We start from the raw sequence: 24,114 nt of genomic DNA, 5'->3' as shown, positions 1-24,114 counted from the left end.
TTTCTCACCTCGTGCTTCTGTGATCCAAGGCGTTGTTTAGAAAGTCAACGTCTTGAGTTTTCTGTTTGTCTCAAGCGTTGCCAAGTCTGTAGATTTATCTGTGAATGTACAGTTTCTTTTTTTATGACAATACAGACTACGTTTTTTTTTTTTTTTTTAAGTAAGGCAGGGTCTTAAGCGCTAAGAATGTGGTAGAATAAAGGAAATAATTTCTTATTTCTGAGGATTTTGAATGTAACGTTAAGTTTACAGATAATCTGATATTTAGCTCTACACTAAAACATAGCTTGATCACTTAATTTTATTTTTTTAAGTATATTTGTTACAGACTTAGGAGTGAAATCCTTATAACGTACAAAAGAAGAAAATATTAAATCCCCCAGACTTCGCGCATGAAATCCATCGTATATAAGACAGCAAGGATGACAGTAAGTGTTCCAGCGATCAGCAACTTCCACTTATCCACTTCCATCCATTGTGGAACCCAGCCGTAATTTATTTCTCTCCATTCAAGTAGGAAAGCCGCTGAGACTACGCTGAACACAATCCCAAGACCTAAATACGTTACAAGCTAAGAAAAAACAGATTGGAACATTATTTTTGGTCAATTTGTTGTAATGAGGAAATTTAACAAATCTATAAAAAATACTATACAATACTGAAAGATAACTACAAGGGTTTATCATCATCACATAAAAGATAAGCTACATGTTTTTCATATCAGAGATTGTCAAAGTTTAATCGACCTGTAAAACATCTCGTTTAGAATATACAGTACATGTCGGTGAGCTCAAGTAGTGTTTTGTTAATTCTTTTTGTATAGATTATGTTTTTAAAAAATCATGTTTGGGAAGACATATACACGTGAGTTTATATTTGAAATACGGCGACAAAGTAGTTGACAGTGAGGATCTACGTATATGGAATGGAAATCAACATAGAAAAATCGAAAGTCGTGAGAATATCACGTGGAAATTCGCCCTTCGGGTCAGAGTAGAACAAACAATACTTGAAGAGGTCGACCATTTCAAATATCTGGAAAGTATTTTGACGAAAGACACGTATTGCACCAGAGAGATCAGGTCGAGAATTGCCATAGCCAAAGGTACATTCAACAAGAAAAGGTCACTCTTAACTAGCAGCCTTAATATTTGGCTAAGAGACTTGGACATTACGGAAGTTAGAGAAGAAATATTTGAAGAGCTTCGAAATGTGGTGTTGGACAAAGATGGAGAAGATAAAATAAACAGAATGAGTAACAAACGAAGACGTTTTAAAACGAATAGGAGAGAAGAGGACGGTTCTTGCCACCATCCTTCGTAGAAAGGCCAATTGGATTGGACACATCTTGCAGAGAAATTGTCTTTTCAAACAGCGATAGAAAAAATGATGGAAGGAAACCGAGGAATAGGGAGAAGAACACAACCGATCGCTGACATGAAAATTAGAAGAAAATATTGGGAGTTAAAAGAGGAAGCTGAATGTCGAGAAACATGGAAGAAACATTTCCAGACCCAAAGTGAAAATTAAGAAGTGAAAAAAAAAAGTCAGGACCTGCCAATAGACATGCTTAATAATTATAATCTTGATTAAGAGTCAAACCGGGAACGAAACAAATGAATATTCGATTTCAAGCAGTGAACATCATGAATCATCGACAAAATTCTGCAGCAACGCTGCTCAGATATTTCGGCTGCTTCTGGGTCTCCGGGCCAGATTGGGTCGGAGAAGCGTGAGCCAGACCTGGTGACCTATGACCGATATCACTACTGTGATACCACTACTGAAGCCCACGGCAGACTTCTAGGCAACTGTCCGAAAGAGACCGTGATCTGTTTAGAATTTTCGGCGGGTGCTTGCTGCAGATTAGGAAAACAGAGGCGGTTGATTTTGGATTCCTTCAGCAGAAGTAAGACAAGAGAGCAAAGTCAAGGGACAAAACAACTAAAAGTGTGAAATCAACAGCCTCTACAGACAAAGCGAATTTTGGCGACAAGCAAGTTTCAAACCTTTTCGTTTGGAAGGAGTCTGTTGCAATCGTGTGATGAGGGCCTACGATTCTTGGCCCATGCCACATATATTCAAGCTGGGTTTTCACGTTGTTCGCCACACGAGGCAATGCAAGAGGATACTGAGTCCACACGGAAACAGCTGAGGCCCTTTTTTCCTTTGATTTATACTGACCGCGTGAATAGCTTGCCCATAAGCTTAAGTATTACATGGAAAAGCTGAGTTGAAGGAGTCAGAACTACTGTTTCTGGTTCAGAGGGAAATTATAGCAACAATACTAGCACGATACATACATGTTGCTATGTTAATACAAAAACGATGGGTGGGCCGGGCCCACCGGGCCCCTTATCACGGATCGCCTCTGCTTTCAGTACATTACCGAAATCAACGAATATGATTCTCAGGGTAAATATTTCGTATCTACCAAATACTATTTACTGAATGGTCTTTGTGGTTGGTATGTTCCTTTATTATGGGTGAAAATCAAGTATGATATCACAGCTGTGTAATTGCGTAGACATAGGCTTAGCAGTGGGAAGGTGCCGCTTTAGCGAGTAACTTGCGAACCAACTCGAATTGCCAACGTAGCTTTTACGGAAGAAGTAAAGGAGCTGTGGTGATTTACTGGTAGAGCGTTCACATTTGGTGCGTGGGGACCCAGGTTTGATTTCAGTCCATGCCAAGCAGTAGGCTTTGTGGTGGACAATCACAATTTGGATGGGTTTTCTCGAGGCTCTTACGTTTTGTCATATTTTCTTCATTCCACTATTTCGTTCGTTATCACGATCACCGTCTATTTTAACCTTAGAGCATTATCATGGGATTTTATTTATTTTTTTAAAAAAGTAAAATTGCGAATGGGAGTGCGGGGTCGAAATGTTCGGATAAAAGATGTCAAATTGCTAGTTGACTAATACACACTTCAAACTGTGTTGGGGCAATGTGTTCTTTATCTTTATTTTAACGATGATCAATTCTCACAAGGAATGGACATGAACGTGCCATCCGGACATCAAACATAGTCCATTCGATAAACATAACAAAAATATGTTCATGCACAAAAAATTAGATGGCATGGACAACAGAGTAAGTCTCTGTGGCCCATTAACCTTGTTAGTACAAAGAAAATCGTAGACTCGCAGTGAAATAGCTATTGCATCAACACTGTTCATTAGAACGTCATAGCTTATATAGTTCATTTTCTTTAGCATAAAACGAGCTTTCCAGGATTGCTATGTATTGGCGCCCATACCATACCTGAATAGGGAAAATTGGGAGAATGTCGGAAAAATTCCCTCCTATCAATTTCGGCCCCGTCTGGAGTAGCCCTGGGTAAAAGCACACAATCCAAATGTACATCGAAAAATACTATAGGGGATAGGAAATAGGTGTACCAAGTTTCATTTTGGTAGACGGCATAGGTATGAGAGGGAAATGTTTTATACCAAAGTTCCCCTCTGAAGAATTGGATGTCTCCCGCAAGTTCTGAACTTCCCCATGTTAATTCTTTCGGATGTTCACTTTACCTCCCCTGTAAAATGTCCTTTAAATCCACACTGACTCCTACCAGCTCGCGTGTCGCTTCAGAGGACGCACAACTTCACAATAGGGCTATTTTGGAAGGCATTTTTCCGACTTATCCCCCATTTCCTCCTCCACATGTCACGGAACAATATGCGTAATAACTATTGAAACGCTTGATTCATTCTACAGAGAATGTGGTACAAATCTTGATACCAGGATAAATAATACTGCGTTCTTATCTTTTTATATTCTCTCTATACCTAGGTAGGTCAGGTCATAGGTTCGGGTTGGTATGTAAAGAGCGTGTTGGTATATAACTTTCCCTTCTACATAGCATTATTGTTTACCGGGCAATAAAGGTGAAATAACAAAAGTGAAAGAAAACGGTATAGGCCTACCCTCGCATTCGATATTTGTCCACCACAAAACCCATTTAATGGAAGCTATGATTGAAACATGGATCCACGCGCCCTAAAGTGACCGCTTTATCACTGAGTCATCGTTGCTTCATTGTTAATATTATAACCTGAGTTACAGGGGTAATATTTTACTTCTAAAACAGGTGTAGTAATTTATTTCTAAAACATGCATAATATTTTATTGGAAAAGTAGCGTAATATCTGCTTATTGATAGTAATGTTGTCACTTTATATTGAAACTTGTTGAGGTTGTAATAGGTAAAGAGACCTATCAGCGAGGATTTACAGTCAATAAGTAATAATAATTAGTTAGGAATTTTAGGTGCAAAACTTCGTTTTATCAAAATGGTGCATATTTTTAACAAAAGTTCATAATTGTGGAAAAAGATGTAAATTTCAAATGAAAATATTCACGCAAAGAATACCAAAACTAATTATTAGAGCAACCCAAAAGCATAACAGCAATTTACACATATGGTTGGTGCCTTGAACATGGTTGTGGTTGTTTAAGGGTCTAGAAGAAATTAATTTTAAAAGCATAATAAAGCATAATTTTAGAAAATAAAGCATAATTTTAGAAAATAAAGCATAATTTTAGAAAATAAAGCATAATTTAAAATATTTAGCACAATTCTTAAAAAAAAAAAAAACCTCTTTAACTACAAGTTTAACATATTGTATTAATACTTTTTTAAAACTAATATTTACAATACAAAAGCATTGAGAAGAACAATGCAACTTATTTTTATTTCAGTAAACTTTTCGGTGTAATCCTTTGATGTGGAGAAAATGAAAAAGGACAAGAAGAAGAAAAAAATGAAATCTTCAAGTTTTACGTCCTACGATTATGCCGGTTAGACTAAAGGAGACGGTGATGATGAGAGATGAGTGAAAGGGTGGAATGAAGAAAGTGGGAGGAAAAGGGAGAACCCCGAGAAAACCCAGAGCACGGTGTTTGTCCACCACAAAGTCCACACGGCGCGAGCTGGGATTGAACCAGGGACCCCACGCACCGGAGGTGAACGCTCTACCACTGAGCCGAGCCACCGCGCCCCCCTGACAAGAAGAAGAAAACTTCCGCCTACAATGAGTAATACACAAGAACTCCACACTATATTGTTTTGTGTACCTCTTGAATTTGAGCATCTTGTGTACTTTTTGGTGGCATCTTTTACAGTCCGTTTGTGTATGTATGCACCTCTACTAAAAAATAAGGCGCACACACTAGTGAAGTTCATTAAATGTGAACTTTCTGGTTGCATAAAATATTAATAAAGAGATCAAAATATTTAGAATATTTAATGTATAGAATATAAATATTTAGAATATTTAATATTTAAAATATTTAGAGTAAATATTACACATTATATACGATTAATGTAAAACAATGATTGAAATTAATAATAAAGCGTAATTTTAAGAAAATCATAATGTGGGTTGCTCTACTAATTACATTATATATACGATCTCAAAATACCTTCATGTACTAAAAAATCTGTCTAAAAATGTAATGTCATTAAAGTCATATATCCGGAAAGCTGTTGAAACAGATATGATTTAACATTTCATTTTTTCAGTGAGGCTGCATCTCCTGCTATTTGGTTAGCATACGCATTTTCGACATGGGAGAACCGGATTCGATTCCTGGTGGGAGCTCATGTGATTCGGATCCCACGTCAAGCTATAGGTCCACGTATCATATAGTCTCGTGTTAAACGGAACACTAAAATCTAAATCAACCAATTATCTCTTCCGGTCACTCACGAATTGTGTATGTACTGCAAAGTTTTATGTCCAACAGCCGTGTGCACCAACGAAGTTTAAACGAGCGTTCACTTAAACGCGTTCAACATTAAACTTTCCAAGTTTAAACGTGGTTCCCAGACTTTTGTTGCACCATTGAAAATCGAAGTTCAGTACACATCGTTTAAGTAAACTTAAACTTACTATACGAATCCATAGTATAAGTAGTAGTAGGAAAGGATTAGAAATCCCGCAGGGGTTTATTGGGTTTTGTTCTCGGTGCAGTTTTACTATACGGATACACAGATTGTAAAATATATAGAAAAATATGGGCAAGTCTTTAATTTGCTCATTTTATGTCCAGAACAGAACCCAACTAACCCCTACGGGGTTTCTAACTCGTTCCTACTACTACTTAAACCAGCGTTTCCCAACCTTTTTCAACTTGCGGCACACTATGGTTGTAACTTGAATTCTCGCGGCACACTCATAGATTTTATTATATTTAAAGACCATGGTATCTTTTTCTGTGAACAAACACCGTGTGCGTGGGTTTTCTCGGGGTTCTCCCGTTTCCTCCCACTTTCTTCATTCCACCATTTTCATTCATTACTCATCATCACCGTCTCCTTTAGCCTCATCGGCATAAGCGTGGAACGTAAAACTCAAAGATTGCATTGCATTTTTCTATGATTACTGATCTCACAGAGAAGAAAGCTTGGTCACTGATTTTCCACCATGGTAAATCATTATGCTTATTTTTCATTCTAATTTAAAAATAGAAAACAATTCCAATTAAATATTGGACTCAGGTTTTTAAAAATACGCTTTCTTTTTAAAAACTGTATCCAACCTTTTACTACGAAGGAAGATCACTAAATAACGAACGAACAAATAAATCTCTTTTACTTTTAAAACACAAGTGTAGGTAATAGATATACATGTTTGTTTTGTCGAAAGGATTGAATATTTTAAAATTTGAAGCTACGAAATAGTCTGCAACAATAAAAAAGCAATAATTTTCATGACGTCATAACAATGATAACAAATACCTTTTTCAATATTAAAAATGTACAGAAAAGTGACGCGATATGAAACTTAAAATTGTAGATTCATAGAGATTCATAGTAATGTGAAATGCAAATATACATTTTTCCCTATGTTCTGCAATTTAATTACTATAGAATTAATAATTTCGTTTCGATTTACCCGCGGCACACCAGCGGCCCATTCACGGCACACCGGTTGGGAAAGGCTGACATAAACTATGGCTACGTAGAGTAAAACTGCATGCTGTTCTTCGCATAAATTGGGCACCGTTTGTTTCACAATCTGTGGATCCGTATAGTAAAGCTGCACAATTAAGATTGCACTAAACTTATAACAAAGAACAAATATAATGTGGATCTATGTGGACCAGTGGTGATTTTAGGAATTGGCCGGGGGGAACTTCTCCCCGAGAACCACGAAATTCCGTTGGAACCATATATCCTATGGTCAATGTGGATTTCCAGTATTTTCGTTACTAATACATTTCATCCCCAGTAGATACTGAAATTCGACATCACTAGAAAATAAATTTAAAAAAAAAAACTTCTGGAATCCACTGATGGGGAAAATTGATTCAACAGTTATACATATTTCATCGTGAAAATTTTATTCTAGTGTCTTTTACATCATTTTCCTTGTTGGCGTTTGCCTACAATTTCCAATTAGCATAGGTAAAGTTGAGGAGCGCTACCATTTATTCTTTCCACTTATGGTCTAATGTCTCCTGCATTCTTAGTTTCTCACCTGTTCACCAGCTGCATACACATTTATAATATGCTTGCAAACTTATATGTTATAAATACAGTAAGTGCAAAAACCACGGACGAATGTGTGCTAAGTAGCCAACACAACCTGAGGGCATAATTTGAGGGATCGCTCGTGATTTTGTCCGCGAAAGCAGGCACATTAGCGATGGTGGTGTGTGCATAACGAAAGAAAAGTTTGGAAAAACTCAACCTCCTGTTTTCCAGTGCAATTTCTCAAAATACATTTGTTACACATGTAAGTAATATTTGATTGTAGAAACAGCATTAAAATCAATGGTTCATAATTATGCAATTATAATGCAAAACAAGCTTGTAGTGATCACCAACTACAGGTTGGTACGTATATTTTGTTCTGATTTGTTAATTACTCGATCAGACGGTTCTACCAAATTTTGACACTTCTTACATTTTCAGGTTAGGTTAGAGTTTTCTTTTAGCAGAGCATGCACTAAATGAAGAGCTCCATTACTACTTGCGGATTGACTTCAGGATGGCTCAGTATCGTATAAATAAAGTATGGACGTATAGCATAAAAACTACTGTGTATAAAAAACGAACCATCTTGTGCTAGGTGGCCACCAAAAAGCACGAATGCTATCTAACCGAGTGAGAGTAGGAGTGCAATAGGGAGGCCCGAGCGATAACGAGCGGTTGTGTCAATAGCGAGAAGGCGCGTCAACGACGGGTTATACACACAAACGAGGACAGTGGAAGAGCACACTTACACATACAATAATTTCTTTATCACTAATAATTAACATCAATATGCTGTGATAGATGGTAATTACTAATATTTACACTTTCATTTCTTCATGGAAAATATTTCACGTGGTATTTTACCTATGAATTTTCTATTTGGTAGAACCATCTGCTCGAGTGAACCCTTAATTTGCTTACACGTATACCCACCATCGCAAATTCGCCTGTTCCCTACGGACGCATCTCGATTATAGCCCTCCACCTTCACCTTGGCGTAAACCGTAATAGGTTCAAAAATAGCTTGTAACGAGCAGCTTGCAAAGTTTGGTGCGTGGTTTGGGACGTGTGGCTTTCATTATATGCAGCTAAGTTTGTATGTGTCTTATACAATTGTACGCAATTGGTTGATACACTCGAGGAGTAACTAGATATTAAGTTTTACGATGAATAACTGGATAATAAGATTTACGCTGTTTGCATGGAATTTTGACAAGAAAATACTGTATTTATAGACATAACTTTTATGCCCTCTTAAGGTTAACCTTTACTGGAAAATTGTTTAGAAAATACATTGTCGAAAATGCTATGAGCTAATTTTGTAAAAAAAAAAAAAAAAAAAAAAAAAAAAAAAAAAAAAAAAAAAAAAAACATTATATGTAGTTTATTGCTAGTGGGTTCTCTATTGTAAAGCTACAGCGTTGCAGGTTTTCTACCTACATAACCCTACATATCTTTTTTTTTTTTTTTTTTTTTTTTTGCGAGTTAATAGACTTTACTGAAAATTAAAAAAGAACTGTATTTCTAATCTACACCGTTTATTTTATTTATTTATTAATTTTTGCTTTTGCATTTCAAGAACGAACTTCAGAACATTTATTTCATTTTTTGATAAGACATACATTGTATCTAGGAAAAAAATAATGAAACCACGAGCAAAAATTTTTTCCGAACACGAGAAATGTATAGTAATTTCATTAGTGGAAAAATTCAAAGACACTATTGGATGTAAACGGACTGACTTGGATCAAAGAAGTTTAAACCCCCAAATTCTGCCGTTCAAACTTAAACCAAGTTTATCCACCATTTGATCAAGACTTAACCATCAACGTTATTGGTGCATCAGACATTCACACCGAGCTTGTTCAACTACCCTTGTTCAACAGTTGAACTTCGTTGGTGCACACGGCCACAAGAGTACTGAACAATATCGATCAGCGATAGCCGTGATTTTGTCAGTTTAATGTTATCACTTGTCAAGTTTCGTGGAACACAGTTGCATTGGAGCAAAATTAAAGAGATATGCAGGACATGCTTGGTGTCCCTTGTTTAATAATTATAGAAATAGAATGCGGGAAAAGGAGCAAAAAGTTTTAAAAAGTGCAATCTAACAGATAGGAGTGTTTATGTAATAATATCTTTGCAAGACAAGCTGATTTAGGCATTTTGATTCAAAAGAAAAAGATAAAAAATCGTACCGCACCAAAATTTCTTAGCTCTAGTAACAATAAATAACAAATAATTGTAACTCACAATCGCATTTGGTAATTTTTTCCCGAGTATCAGGCTTACTATTAATCCAGAACTGATTAGCAGAAGTCCATAGTAGCTTCCTATTGCTAGTTGGTACTTGTTATAATAATTCAAGATGGTCGTCGTTAAAAGTATCAACTGAAACAAACAAAAGCATATTACTAAATTATATAAACTTCGCCATAGTTTTGGCAGTGTCATTGAAGATAAAAGAGTAGCAATAAATACTAGTTTAATTCTACATTAGGGAAAATAATTTCATTTGCATTTGAGGGAGTTTTAGTGTTTTGTGACGTCATTCAACACCGAGGCTATGATTTGACTTGAAAAAGATTTAGTCGATTGAATATCTACTTAAACGTACCGAACTCGAGCCATTTCTGAAACGGGTACTCACGGATAATGAGAAGTGGATAACCAACAACAATATGAAAAAAAAAAAGATCTCCGTTTTCTGTGGCAAAGTTTTGATTGACATCCAGGAGTGGAAGGTCGTCGTGCATCACGAACTGAAACCGCCGCCGGAGATTTGGACCTGCACTGTCAACAACTAGCTCGAGTGCACTTAGCAGTATAAACCGGAAGAGGTGTTGTATACCACGCTAACAACACCATATGGTCTGCATCCTTAACGACTCGTCAGAAGTTGGCTGGGAGGTATAATGCATCCAGTGTATACCCCAGACCTCGCACCGTAAGACTAATTTATTTCGATCTCTACGGAATTCTCTGAATGGTTTAAGTTAGTTTGAAACAGAGCCAATAAGAACCATGCCGATATGTACTGTATATACATGGTGGTTGGGAACTCCACCGAAGAACTTCGGGATGTGATTCTTCACATAAAAAAAAAAAGTTCTTCGTCACACGCCATCGTACATACATCTGTGTCACTTCGCACTGTCCCTACTAGTGGTGGGCACAAAAACTGGTTTTTCAGTTTTCTCCAAAACCGGTTCGGTTTTCTTCAAAACCGATTCCGTTTCTTTTTTCAAAATTTGTTCTATTTCTGACCAGAATGGTGTTTCGGTTTGGAGAAAACCGAAACCGGTTTCGGTGAAAAACCGAACCGGTTTTGAGGAAAACCGAAATGTAGGTTTTTCGGATTTCGGTTTTTATAGAAACCGGTTTTTCCCATCCCTAGTCCCTACCATGTCTGCTTTGCTGACTCCCCTTCTTTCTGTGTGGCAGTTCCCTATGCACAATTCGGTTTTCACCATCGTTTCCCTTGGGTCTGATGTTCATTCTTTTGTTGTGGACCGACGTCAATATCTCTCTTCGTTCGGGAGATATTCTACTTCGCCGACGGTTTGCGACACTCTTTCGCCCGGTCCCTGGTGGACTACGCCGCCTTTGTCGACCTATGTTTTTATGGGCTTGTTTGCTTGTTTTCAGTTGTGCAATCACCTCCCGACGTGTCTTCCCTCCACGTCATATCCACCGCTTCATTGTTGGTCACCTGGCGGTTATGCAACCACACAGAGTGGATATGACAGTGTCCACTATTTCCTATCTGTATGAGATCTCGACATGGCACACACGATTTATGGTTGGCAGGTGGGAAACATATGCATTCACACCTATTTTAACGTCTCTTTCCTTGACATTTTCCGCCGCCTTAGCTCGATCACTCACGCTCGTAGCGCTATAGCGGCCTAAAATTTCTTTACCCCCTGTTTTCGGCAGCCTATAACACCGAAGCTAACCGAGCCTTCATATTCAGTCACTGCAGTGGCGCAACTCGGTAGCACAACTGCTTGTGAAGCATTGCTTTAAATTGCTGCGTTCGTACTAGGTAACTGCAGTTGCTGTCACTGAAAACGGTTGCCGCCACCGACCGCTCTCGCGCAACTGTCTCGAGCAACTCTCAGTGTTCGTCACTCGCGGAAAAGCAGCCAAGGACTTTCACGAGTTTTATTTCTCCGTCCAGAGATGGAGTTAGCATCGCAGTCGGTCTTGCCTCCGCTCGCAAAAACGTGTGTGAAAATGTTTGTTGTTTAATTCGATGTTGCCATCTCAATAATGAAAAAGTGTTAAATACAGTCAAATCAGTTGACAAATAATGAACATAAAGAACATAATTGTTTTATATATACACAATTCTTCTGTATATTTATACGTGTATGTTTGTGTGTATTGGTAAAATAAGTCATAGTTTTCGTCGAATAATAAGAAAACAGTCTATAACATGTCATGAAATCTCAAACACCCTCCAATCGCCCCTTTTTGTTCCAAGCCTCGTTTAGAAAGGAAAACGCCTGTGGGGGCGTTAAGCCATTGTTAAGAACCAGTGATCGAAATAATGAAAATAATTTCAAGATTCTCATCATTATTCGGCCCCCCTTGAAGTATCAGAAAAAGGAAAAAAAAGTACTGAAAGTTTTTGATAAATGGGAATTTCTTGTTTTATCTTCATTCTTGTACATTTTCAGAATACGAAATACCAGTAAATTAAATACATTTAAGTAGAGAAAAGGAAGAAATGAAATGATTACTTGTTCTGTATTGCTTGGTATATAATGTGTTTCTATGGAGTATCTGATACGTTTTATTATTATTATTATTATTATTATTATTATTATTATTATTATTATTATTATTTCTCTGTGCACGAAAACGCGTACCAATGAGTGCAATATCGCGCTAATACACTTACGTTATTTTTATTTTTGTAAGTAACCCTTTAACTTCTTCCTTCTGTTCCCAATATTTATATATTTTCAACCCATCAAGTCTTTTCTTCTGTTACGAAATAAAATACTAATGTATTTAAAAACAGATTTTGTTCGATTTAGAGATGGAAATTGTACAGTAATTTGGCTGTCCGCAGATGTACATCAAAACCCGATTACCGTACGAAAAAGTGCGATAATTTTAAATCTTGAGCTCTTATTCCTCAATATAGTTTTTAAAACTATTACTGTTTGTAATAAAACAGTAATACTACTTTTTAAAGAAGGAAAACGTTCCGTTTAGCTGATTTTGAGGAAAAAAGAAAACACTACTCAGCCGAGTAAGGAAGTTTAAAATGTCGGGGGAAACCTATTTTATTATGCTTCCCTAACAGATAGATAAAGGGAGTAAGGCATATGTTTACATCTCCCGTGACTGCAATATTACATAGAATTATTTATTCTTTTATTCATGTTTATTTATACATTATGTTTGGAGGGTTCATTTCACATATACAGTACAAAGAAAATTTATATAGTAACTACTTTATGTACAAAAAGATTCTACCGAAGGCGGACCGTAGTCAGTCAGCGCCGACAAAAGAAATAACTAATATACTTACTTTTTTGTTTGTAATATTGCCTCCTTTTTGTTTTATTGAGGGCTGCAAAATGAATCTTATGTACCTTTGACGCCCCTCAAACTCTATCAGAATTGAGGGAGGGGCACCTCACTTGGTCCTTCATCTTGTTACGCCACTTATCCTGCTGGACAAAATATTTTCTATTTATGTCACTGAATACTTGTCAGAATCATTTTATTGAATAGTTTATTTCCCAATAGTATATGCCACACATAGGCGTAAATTGCGCCCCCACAAGCCTTGCGGCCCAGGGGGCACATAACCAAGGGCTATGGGGACTCTGAGGCTTCAAGTTACGCTACTGTTGCCACATATGTTATAACGTTTAAAATATGGTGGTATGTTTTTAGCTGAATCTAATATAATATCTTATAAATCAGAAAACAATCTTAACAAATCATGAAACTGTTATTCAAAAGAGTACAGTAATGTTAAATATGCCTATATAAAATTTTGTTTATATTATTTATTACGAGAAACCGAATTCAGATATAGTCTTCACCAGAGACGTACGCAGGAATTTATGTCGGGAGGGGTCGAAAGTTTTTGGGCGGGTTCAAATACAATTTGAGGCTGAATTATATTAAACTTTGTATTGCCCCTAAAATTAGACTAAATTTACAAAAATATCGGGATATTGGGGGGGTCCGGACCCATTCCCTGAGTACGTCCCTTGTCTTCACAATCCTGATGTGATGTGATGTGAAATTGGTCATCTCAAAATTTTATCTTGCAGAACACGTTATGCTCTCCTGGTCTGTAGTTTGAATACATGTATCAAGTTCGGATACATGAGAACTTATTTGATTTGATGGGAATTTAATCACTATATATTAAGCACTTATCCAGGTTTTCTTTTCGCGGAGGGGTGACAAGGGGAAGTCTCGTAAGCACGTAATTCTAATGTTTTAAAATATCAATTTGTTTTCAAAATAATAATAATAATATAATGCAACAGTTCTATTCTTGCTTAAACTTTTCCTTACTTTTCATTATAAGAACCAGTTTAGTTTGAACGAACTGTATTGTGGCACAAAGAAAGTCAAACAAATATTTCCGAGAGATATGTAACTAAGGAAAATGTCTGTGATAGCATATAACAAGAATAACAAGAAAACACTGAGTGTATACTTCTATTACATTTAAAGTTGTAAACAGAACAGAAACGAAATTTTAATCCTATTTAAAAGTGTTCTTTTTTATTCCACCAAGGGGCAATGGTATCACGGTATGTTCTTGGACTTAAAAGAAGACAACAACACATTGACCAAAATTTTGACAGACTCGAAGTAATTTGAAACAAAAGAATCTCAAAAACGTAAAAGTATGTTTATTAAAAACGTGCTTCAGTTTCGGAGGGGACATGAGCCCCCAGGTCCCACCTGGATACGTGCCTGTTATATATGCTTGCTGTGGTGGAAGCTTCACGTTGATCTGTTTCAATAGTTTGAATGGTTGTTGCCATAATTCATCGATCGATACAGAGAAAAATACATAGCCTTTCATATCACCCCTAAAGATAAAGTATCTGTATTTGCCTCAGAGACGTACGCACGAATTTATTGTGGAAGGGGTCCAAATCATTTCGGAAGGTCCGAAAACAATTTAAGGTTAAATTATATTAAAATGTGTAAAATTACCCCTAAAGTTAGACTAAATTTAGAAAAAAGTCGGAATTTCGGGGGGGGGGGATTCCGGGCCCCCAGTACCCAACCTCTTCGTACGTCCCTGGGTAAATGTATGAAGAAATGTTAGAAACTTTAATTGAAAATTCCAGGGGTACCCTGTAGAGATAGTCAATTCTGAAATAGCCCTCGATCAAGCCATGAAAAGTATTTTTTGGAGAAGGTGTACTTGTTAGAAAATGTTTTTTCTGCCTTATTTTATCACACATGTAATTTCGTTTACGTTATGTTGTTCCTCCATGCATCAATATCCAAACTCCCCCAGCAAAAATACAGAACCCGAGACAAAATTCTGGGAAAACCCCTGGTTAGGGCCGGTGCAGGGCCATACACCGTCGTCTGGTTACTCTGGTTTTATATATATCATTTGTTATTATTTACCAAATTTAATAAAATTTTGAAACGACAATATAACAAAAAAAAGCCATAGAAACCTCTTCTGTCGCCTTGAAATACAAAAGCATCAAATACGAATTGAAAGGATGGGATTTCAAGGAAAAAGAATGGCCCGAAAACTTGTATTGAGAACCAAGTAATTAGAAGAACATGTTTGGTAGCAGCAGTCTATATCTATAGCACTAACCGTGGCGGGGGAGTTCTTTCAATGGTGGTATACCCATCCTTCTGTTCAACGCGCGATCCGATCAGTAACCCTCCCCGTGTAGAAGCTGTCACTCACTCCAAAAAACTCGTCCTATAGAGCGGAGATGTTCATTCTTCCCTGACGTACTTCGCGCTCACTGACCCTACTGGTCGATCTCCCCTTCACACTTCTATCCTCTCTACATAAAGATATACACAAAATACAAATGACAGGAAAAGCAATCGGCAACTGTCGCTCAGCATTCACCGGGCTTGTGACCGCCAAGAATGTGTAATACAGTGATTCTCAAACAATTTACCTCTAGACCCGTTTTAGAAGTCAGTAAAAGTTACGACGTCTCCTCTTTGTATAATACTAATGTCACAAAGTCATTTACGAATGAATATTTTTAAACTTACAAACTCCTTGATATTTTACCGATTTTGGGAGTTGTTACCAAACAGTTTGAGAAACACTGGTACAATGTCTTCTTGGCTGCTTTCCCAGTTACCTGGGGCTAGTCAGACTAGCGATTTCTTTATTTATACTAAAATACAAATAATGGTATGATTGTTTGGTTATTCAGCGCAAGAATACAGTTACTACATTATAAACTACATTTAAAAACTTGGAACTTGGAAATAATGTTAAGCGGTTATTTGAGAGTAACATAAGTACATAAGAGTCTATGTGAATAAAAAATATGTAACAGAATATTTGAGTAAAAATAAAGTGTTGCAATGATAATTTTCATTTTATAAATTATTTACACTATTTAGATCATTCTTAGTTTTCTATTTTGAGTCTTTATATCATATAATAATACCCTAAGTTACTTTATTCAATATTAACAAGTACATCAACATGAACAAATTCAAATACATACACAGCTTAACTATAATACAAAAACAACAAATAAACACACATGGTTATATTTCCTAACCATGATCCAGTAAATCATGGCATTTTCCAGCATTTCGAATAACACGATACAAGCAGTATTATAAAACATTACAAGAGTAATTAACGAACTGCAAATATACAATAATAGTAACAATAATTATATACACATGCTAAACACGATTATTTAGAACACAAATTCGTTGCAGTAAGTATGTACATTATTACACCTATTTCATCTTTGCTCGATCATTGTCTTTTTTCTTGGCGATCTTGCTTTGAGCACTTAGGATATATTCCGGGTCTCTGCAGGGCATCCCACGTTGTACCATAGAATCTACTATCTCAGGAAGAATACACCCTTTAAAAAACCGTATAAGTTTCGGTAGCATAACATTTTCCCATAATTCTTCATCTCTTCTTACCTCCACAATGTGTAAAGGTGACTTATCATAAATGTATACAACTAAAAAGCATTTGTCTAATTTTGTAATATTCAACTGGCCCTGAATTTGGTAGTAGTAGTCGCTGTTAGTATTTAGTCCTATAGTTCCGTCTGGAAGGGCTCTAAGAAAAAATGCCCCTTTCTTTTTCTTTATCTCTTCAGTGACATCCTTATTTCTGAGTGAAGGAACACACTTTACTTCCACTAACGCATCATCTTCTACTACATATCCTGAAATATGATTAGGAGGGAATTAATTGATAGACTAGAATGAAAAGATTTTTTTTTTAAAGTAATATAATAATCTGTCTGTCCCTTTTCCATAAACAAAAAGGAAGTGGCTTGGTTTCGTTCAGATTCAGTTAATACCTCTAATTATAGCACACTGAACAAACAGTACTTATTAGAGTTAAACAATTATTATATTATATCAACAAAGAAGTTGAAAAATATTTCTTACCATCTGGACTAGTAGCTAAGAAACTAAGAATCAATATATAATCCTCGTTTCTCTACTGTCACATTCTTCTCCTCCGCAAACTTTCGTAGAGCAACATCTTCATGATTTCTTCCGTATTCTATTGATGGTGTCGATAGATTTCTCTTGTGTAAAATGTCTTTCACCAACACATTACGAAGCACGAAGTGTGATCTTTACGTTTCACAACTTTACCGAACGTGGATGACGTTAGACGGTTGCGGCGATGTTCTTCATAAATCGAATTCCTATGCTGTCCGCGGGAGGATACGGATACGGATAAGAATTTTAAAAGAATTTCGCTTGATTTCAATTAGTGGAGCATGACATATCAATTCTGCGATTGACGATTGTCTCTGAAAGAAGAAAGAAGTGAGTATCGTTCCACAGTGTGAAACTACGGTAGACTTCCAAACTATACAAATTACATAGTAAAACTGAAAATAGTAGAGACCGGAAGTAGTTAATTTCTACCACTTCTGGTTTAAATAGAAGATTGTTGAAGGAGATTGTATCTATTCTTGGAACGATGAATCGATTCTCAGAAACCTCTTGTCGATACCTCTTACCGTTTTTGAGTTATGACAAATACTGTTGAAACCGGAATTGGCCGATTTGTATAGCTTCTGGTTTAACTTGAAGATTGGTGAAGGAGATAGGACATATTCTTAGGATGCTGAATCGATTTCTGAAAACTGCTTGTCGATAACTCTCACAGTTTTATGTCAATGAAAATCAATATTGAAACCGGAAGTAGTAGTGAATTTCTACCATTTCCGGTTTTAGTGGAAATACAAAAGTCGAAGTGTTTTGTTTCCTTCACACCTTGAATCGATTTCTGAGAACCGTTTGACGCTAGATATTATCGTTTCTGGGTTATGACTATTACTGTTGAAACAGGAAGTGGTAAAAATCGACCACTTTCGGTTTAAGTAGGAGGTTTTTGAAGGAGATGGAATCTGTTCCTGGGATGCTGAATCGATTCCCGAAAACCACTTGTCGATAGTTTTTACCGCTTAAATTGTATGAAAATAGCTCTTACCGTTTTTGCTGTGATACCTGTTGATAGACAGACAGACAGACAGACGGACGGACACAGCCGTTCTAAAGGACTTCAATTTCTTATGCATAGCATAGTTTGGAAATCTAAAATTAATCCAGAAGTTTCAGAGGCATCATTGTGATACAATGATAGCTACGTGATATATATAGAGACGTGCAGATGGACGGGGGTCTTACCCAACCCATCCCAGAAAATTCTGAGCAAATGAAAAAAAATACTCCTATAGAAAAATAAATAGCAAATTGCACATTTTAGAAGTTGGAAAAGTCGGATCTCACTGAGGAATGATTTTTTTCTTCTATCATACCACTTTTGTGATGCAATAATCATCAAAGCTGGTAATTGCGCGTCAATTTTTTTTTTTTTTTTTTTTTTTTTTTTTTTTTTTTTGCGAATCACGTTTTCGGACGTTCAAAATTCTCAGCAATTACATTTTTTTTTAGTTTCTACCAGGAACGTAGCCAGAGCTCTGATTTGGGTGGGGGGCATATATACTAAACTAGTAGTATAAATAGCAAACTAGTATTTATATACTAGTTTAAATATTTGGAAGGCAAGTCAAGATTTGGACCCCGTGCTCCCCCTAGCTACATCCTTGGTTTCTACACAACTTTTTTCCGCTGTAGAATTAAATAGTAGCCAGTACCCAAGTGAATTAAATAGTTGCATAAATTGCTTGCTATAGTACAACATGTAAATAAATTCTAGAGAAAAAAAATCATTCAAGTCATAGCCTACGATGCGGGAGCTTGCGAATATGATTCCCGACTGGCGTTTTTACCATGCCTTGAAAGAAAGAAAGCGAAACAGATACCCTACTATGGCACCTGAAATGCCCGCGGCTGAGTCAACACTTACAAGTTAGAAACATTTTGGCGGAACAAGACAGGAAAACCAATCCGGCAGGAGGGGGAGTAGAAATGACATGCCAATTCCAATATGAAAACCCTCTGTGCAGCACAAATGAAAAAAAAAAAAGTCTTATCAGATCCCCTCGTTTGCTTGCTTGCTTCTCAATTCTTGGAATTCTAACCCGAAGCTAGTCAGTCACGTGATGTGCAAAGCAGAGAAATTCTTCGTTCATCTCTTCCCCTCCGTACCTTTTACGAGCTAGGATGTACTCATAACTGATAGATGACACTTATTATTATTATTATTATTATTATTATTATTATTATTATTATTATTATTCAAACTAATGAAATAAGGAACTTCACACTTACCCGTCCGATTTTCAGATTTTTCACCTCAAATCGTTAGTTTAGGTTAGTTGCTAAAATTATTATTTTCGAAAGAGTTCTTTTATACTAGAAATAATTTAGAGAGAGGAGGGATAGTGTGAAGTTGTCCACCCATGAACAATATCCATATAGTTATACTGCATTATATAACTAGTTGCTCATCAGTTTACGCAGTTCTGAAGCTGCCTATCTCAGTTTTGCAAAAGTAAATATTTTATTTGACAAATATGTTTGAGGACCAAGTGGCATGTAATTATAATCGTACTTCTTCTCTTTAATCAACATCATATTCGTATACATCGCTCTTTGTCATGATATGTATCATCATAATTAATTCCACATAATCTCTAGTCCATTAACAATAAATTATTATTATATTGTGCTAAAGATCGAACAAAATGACATGCACAAATTTTATACGTACCATGGAATATTTCAGAACGAAAATGATTCTCACATGTGAATATTATTATATTATTTAATCGTCAACATTATTTATATCTTGCTTACTGTCCGATCCTAATTGACAAATATTATACCTACGTAAACCAAGATTTCGAAGATAGACCCCCCCTGGTATGGCGTACGGTTCACGGGTATCCTTGCGAGCCACTGTTCTTAGCACTCTAATTTATTGAAATAACTTACAGTACAATGGTACCCTTATTTGGTTCACAGTGAGAGAGTATTAAATGTAGTACAATATTCCGTCCCAATCTAAATAGTGAGTCAATATATTAGATTGTATATAGAAACTGGTAGGTACTGAGAACAGATGCTAAACAACGAAAACAAAACATAATTAAAAACCAGAGACAAAAATAATGTAAATATACATTAAATAATAAGTAAAACGAATATAAAGAGTTATCTACTAACATACTCCAGTAACACGAAGCTTATATATATATATATACAATCTTACCTTTCATCATGCTGTCTTGAATCTTCAGCGGTTCCTTGTTCTTGATAACATGGAAAAGAATCATCAACAGAAACAACAATTTCAGTTTTGCGACGTTTAGCGGCGGCTGGAGCAGATTTTGACCGCTTATTTCGTTTTCTGGTTTTTAATAAAGGTCTTTTACGAGCCATTATGTATTTGCAGTATATCAGCTCACGCCTGATTGGTAACACCTTCAACTCGTTAGCTACACTGCGAAATAGGTGATAGTAGGACCATGTAGTTGTAGAACATCCCGTCGAAAATGCGAGTGGCGCTAGCGTACAGATGTTCCTCTTAAAATGTTAACACTTTGCGCATTTATTCTCGAAATACATAAAGTACGTTGGTAATACATGATGAAGTATAATATGGAGAGAAAGAAGACATTTCAGTGTTTAGAACGATATATAAATGTTGAAGATCGCTGGCCTCTTTCGACAAATATAAGTAGTCAAAAAACGGACTTGCGCTGTGGTGTGCAGTTTAGTTGCATTTTTTCATTCCAATATCTAGTTCTTAAGATAATTAAAAACAAATCAAGCTTCAAGAAAAATTTAATACCATTTCATTCAAATCAATAATAATCAGGGAATAACATATTCAAGTTTCGGAAGAAAATTTTTATTAATTATTTCACTACATTGGAACGAATTTTAATTAATTATTAATTAATTATATAAGCGCATATTGATTATATCAACATAAAATTAATCATTACTACTTTTAAATATATTGCTATAATGTTATATACTCAGATCATTTCGATAAATTGCGTTTTTTAGTCATTCTGAGTAGAGTGCCAACGCCCTTAAATTGTAGCCTTCGTACGGGGACACTGCAGTGACGGTCACCGCACAAGGTTGCCAGTGTATCTCGATGCCAATGTATGTATATGTTGAAAAAAAAAAAGTGCTGATTAGACGAAACATGCACACTTGATCTTTCCGTGCCTGCCCTAGTCGCGGGTTTACTACCCCTCCCCAATGGGGGAATTTTTTAACACAATAGAAAATAATAATGAAAAACTTATTTTATGCATACCTTTATTTCGTTTTAGTATAAATTTTAATGAATTTTCAGTTTTACATATGTTGTGAAGAAAGACTTTAATTACTGTAAATTCACGATCTTTTCTTGTTGTTTGAAATAGTTACAGAGAATGATGAGTTTTACAATATGCGTTGGCGCAATAATGAAATAAATTCGTTTTGAATTTTCGCCCGTAATAGTTTGAATATTCTAACACTAAGAATTACATTAAAGGGAATAAAATAATCGGATTGTTGAACTTTACCTAGATTTATATTGTGACAAGGTGTTGAGGAGCACATGCACAGAGGGTTGTGAGGGAAGTGCAGTACACCATAATTACCCGCCTCTTCGCTCCTGTCTACTGCAAGTAGAACGTTAAAATTCTATTTAGCTTCGACGACCAATGATTAACGCCAATAGACTTACTAAATCAATTATTATTTGGGGCAGGCCCGTATCCAGGGGGGGCTAGGGGGGCGGGCCCCCCAAATTTTTCTTGGCCCCCTCTAAAAGTTTCATGATAGGCTTGCAAATGAACTATAATATGGAATGAACTAATATTTTTGGATCGCCCCCCCTAACTTCCACCGGGCCCCCTCTATATTTTCGGGCTGGCTACGGGCCTGATTTGGGGACTGTTTGACTTTGTTATTATTATTATTATTATTATTATTATTATTATTATTATTATTATTATTATTAATAATAATAGTAATAATAATAATAATAATAGAGCTGAGCGAAGCGAAGCTCTTATACTCGGGTTAGCCGTTTGGTTGTCCGCGAACTCCTCCTAGACCGTTTGGCCGATCTCAACCAAACTTAGCACGCTGATAGAGTATGTCGTGCTGAGTGACAACATAGGTCGAAATAAAAAATCCGATGTACCATCGAGGAATAATCACCGAAAAACGCTTCCTCCTAGACCGTTTGGCCGATCTCAACCAAACTTAGCACGCTGATAGAGTATGTCGTGCTGAGTGACAACATAGGTCGAAATCAAAAATCCGATGTACCATCGAGGAATAATCACCGAAAAACGCTTCCTGATTACGTAGTTTAAGCTCGCTCAGCTCATTTCATTGCAATCGGGTATATACGGTACATTGCATTCCTAGTAATAATAATAATAATATAATACTTTTGCACTTTTCTTCGTCTTGCTAATTAAATTTTCATTCAAAGTGCTCCCGTCAAAACATTGCGCCCGTAGACTCGGGCCTAGTGGTAAATCCAACTCTGCCTAGTCGTCTATTATGTTTTGCTCTTTGGGTATTAGTCCTTTATATTGATCACCAGATTAGCAGCCACCCCTTATGCCAAATGAATCATTTCCGGATACATTTATAACTATTATTATTATCACGTAACGGGACTTATTGTATTCTTAGTCCGTCCGTCCGCTACTCCTACGGTAACTCTTGGACAAACGCCAAATTGTTATATTCTGCTTTTGCAATAGATATGTGGAGCGATTATGGTATCTCGTCCGAGTTCGTTAATGGAAACGATTAATCAACCGGACGTGGTAAAAATAAACCATTTCCGGTTTTAACGTTGCCATTATAGAGTGAAAGCCATAATAGATAGCAAGAAGGGGTTTTCTCAAATCGATTAAATGTTCCAAGAATATCTTCCATGTCCATCCTTAATACTGTATTAAAACCGGAAGTGGTAGAAATCCAGTACGACTTCCGGTTTCAATATTAATCTATATAAAGAAAACCGATAAGAGAGTAAGTTCGATTTCCTTGGAATCGACTTAGCGTTCTAAGAATAGTTCGCATATTCTCTTTTAACACTTTATTCAAATCGGTAGTGGCAGAAGTCAACCATTTCCGCTTTCAGTGTTGATCGCCATTGAATAAAAACGATAGTAGAAAGCGAAAAGTGTTTTTGTAATCAATTTAGCATTTCAAATATATGTACTATCTCCCCTCTTAACCCTCTATTTAAACCAGAAATGGCATAAATAAACTACTTCCGGTTTAAACGTTGATTACTATAAGGTAAAAACGGTAATAGGTAGGGAGAAGCGGTTTTTTGTAATCAATTGTGTCCCAAGAATAATATTCCATCTCGACTCTAATCTGTTTACTAAAACCAAACGTGGTACTCATGTACCATTTTTGGTTCCCAGACTAATTTGAAAAAATTATTGGCGCGCTCCTCTTTATTGTCTTTACAGAATTATGTATTATTATTATTAATCACCACGTTTTAATCCGGGCTTCCGGGCTTAAGTCCTCCGAAAGATTATTTACTATTTTAAAGTAAATGAAATATCTTGCGGAGTTTTCACATTTCCAGGAATGAAGTTAGCAAAGCCCCTCCCGAAACAAAATTGTAAATACGCCACTAATAATAATAATAATAATAATAATAATAATAATAATAAACTTATGTGTTGTGGGTTATTTTTTTTTTTAATTTTTGGGTGAATTAACAATGAATTTCAATCTTACACGTTTATAAAACAGTTTGTGAATTACTATTTTCCTTAATCGAAAACTAGCATATTATTTATGTTGTTAGAAATGCAGTGATTCCGTCATACCATCAGTTTATACCGAACCGATTGATGGTACACAACTGTTTCCTACACATATCCTGTGGAACGTTTCGAAATTAATTCTTTCTTGTTTGGTATATTAGTTTCTTTCATTCGTTCATTGTTTATTTT

General features: G+C 36.2%; 1 protein-coding gene across 1 annotated transcript in view; it reads right to left on the bottom strand.

Moving 5' to 3' along the window:
- Window positions 1–290: 290 nt before the first annotated feature.
- LOC145664945 (uncharacterized) overlaps window positions 291–24,114 on the bottom strand; it is a 38,849-nt gene continuing 15,025 nt past the window's right edge. Inside the window, exons 3-4 of the mRNA XM_081732065.1 lie at window positions 9,743–9,880; window positions 291–571 (exon numbers count right to left, since the gene is read on the bottom strand). Of these exons, the coding sequence (XP_081588191.1) occupies window positions 371–571; window positions 9,743–9,880 (339 nt within the window). The 3' untranslated portion in view covers window positions 291–370. The remainder of the gene's footprint in view (window positions 572–9,742; window positions 9,881–24,114) is intronic.

This window comes from Thermobia domestica, chromosome 11, assembly GCF_964235325.1.
Source record: "Thermobia domestica chromosome 11, izTheDome1.hap1.1, whole genome shotgun sequence".
NCBI classification, from domain to species: Eukaryota; Metazoa; Arthropoda; class Insecta; order Zygentoma; family Lepismatidae; genus Thermobia; species Thermobia domestica.
The sequence above is the reverse complement of the archived record's forward strand: the minus strand, read 5'-3'. Positions and strand labels throughout refer to the sequence as shown.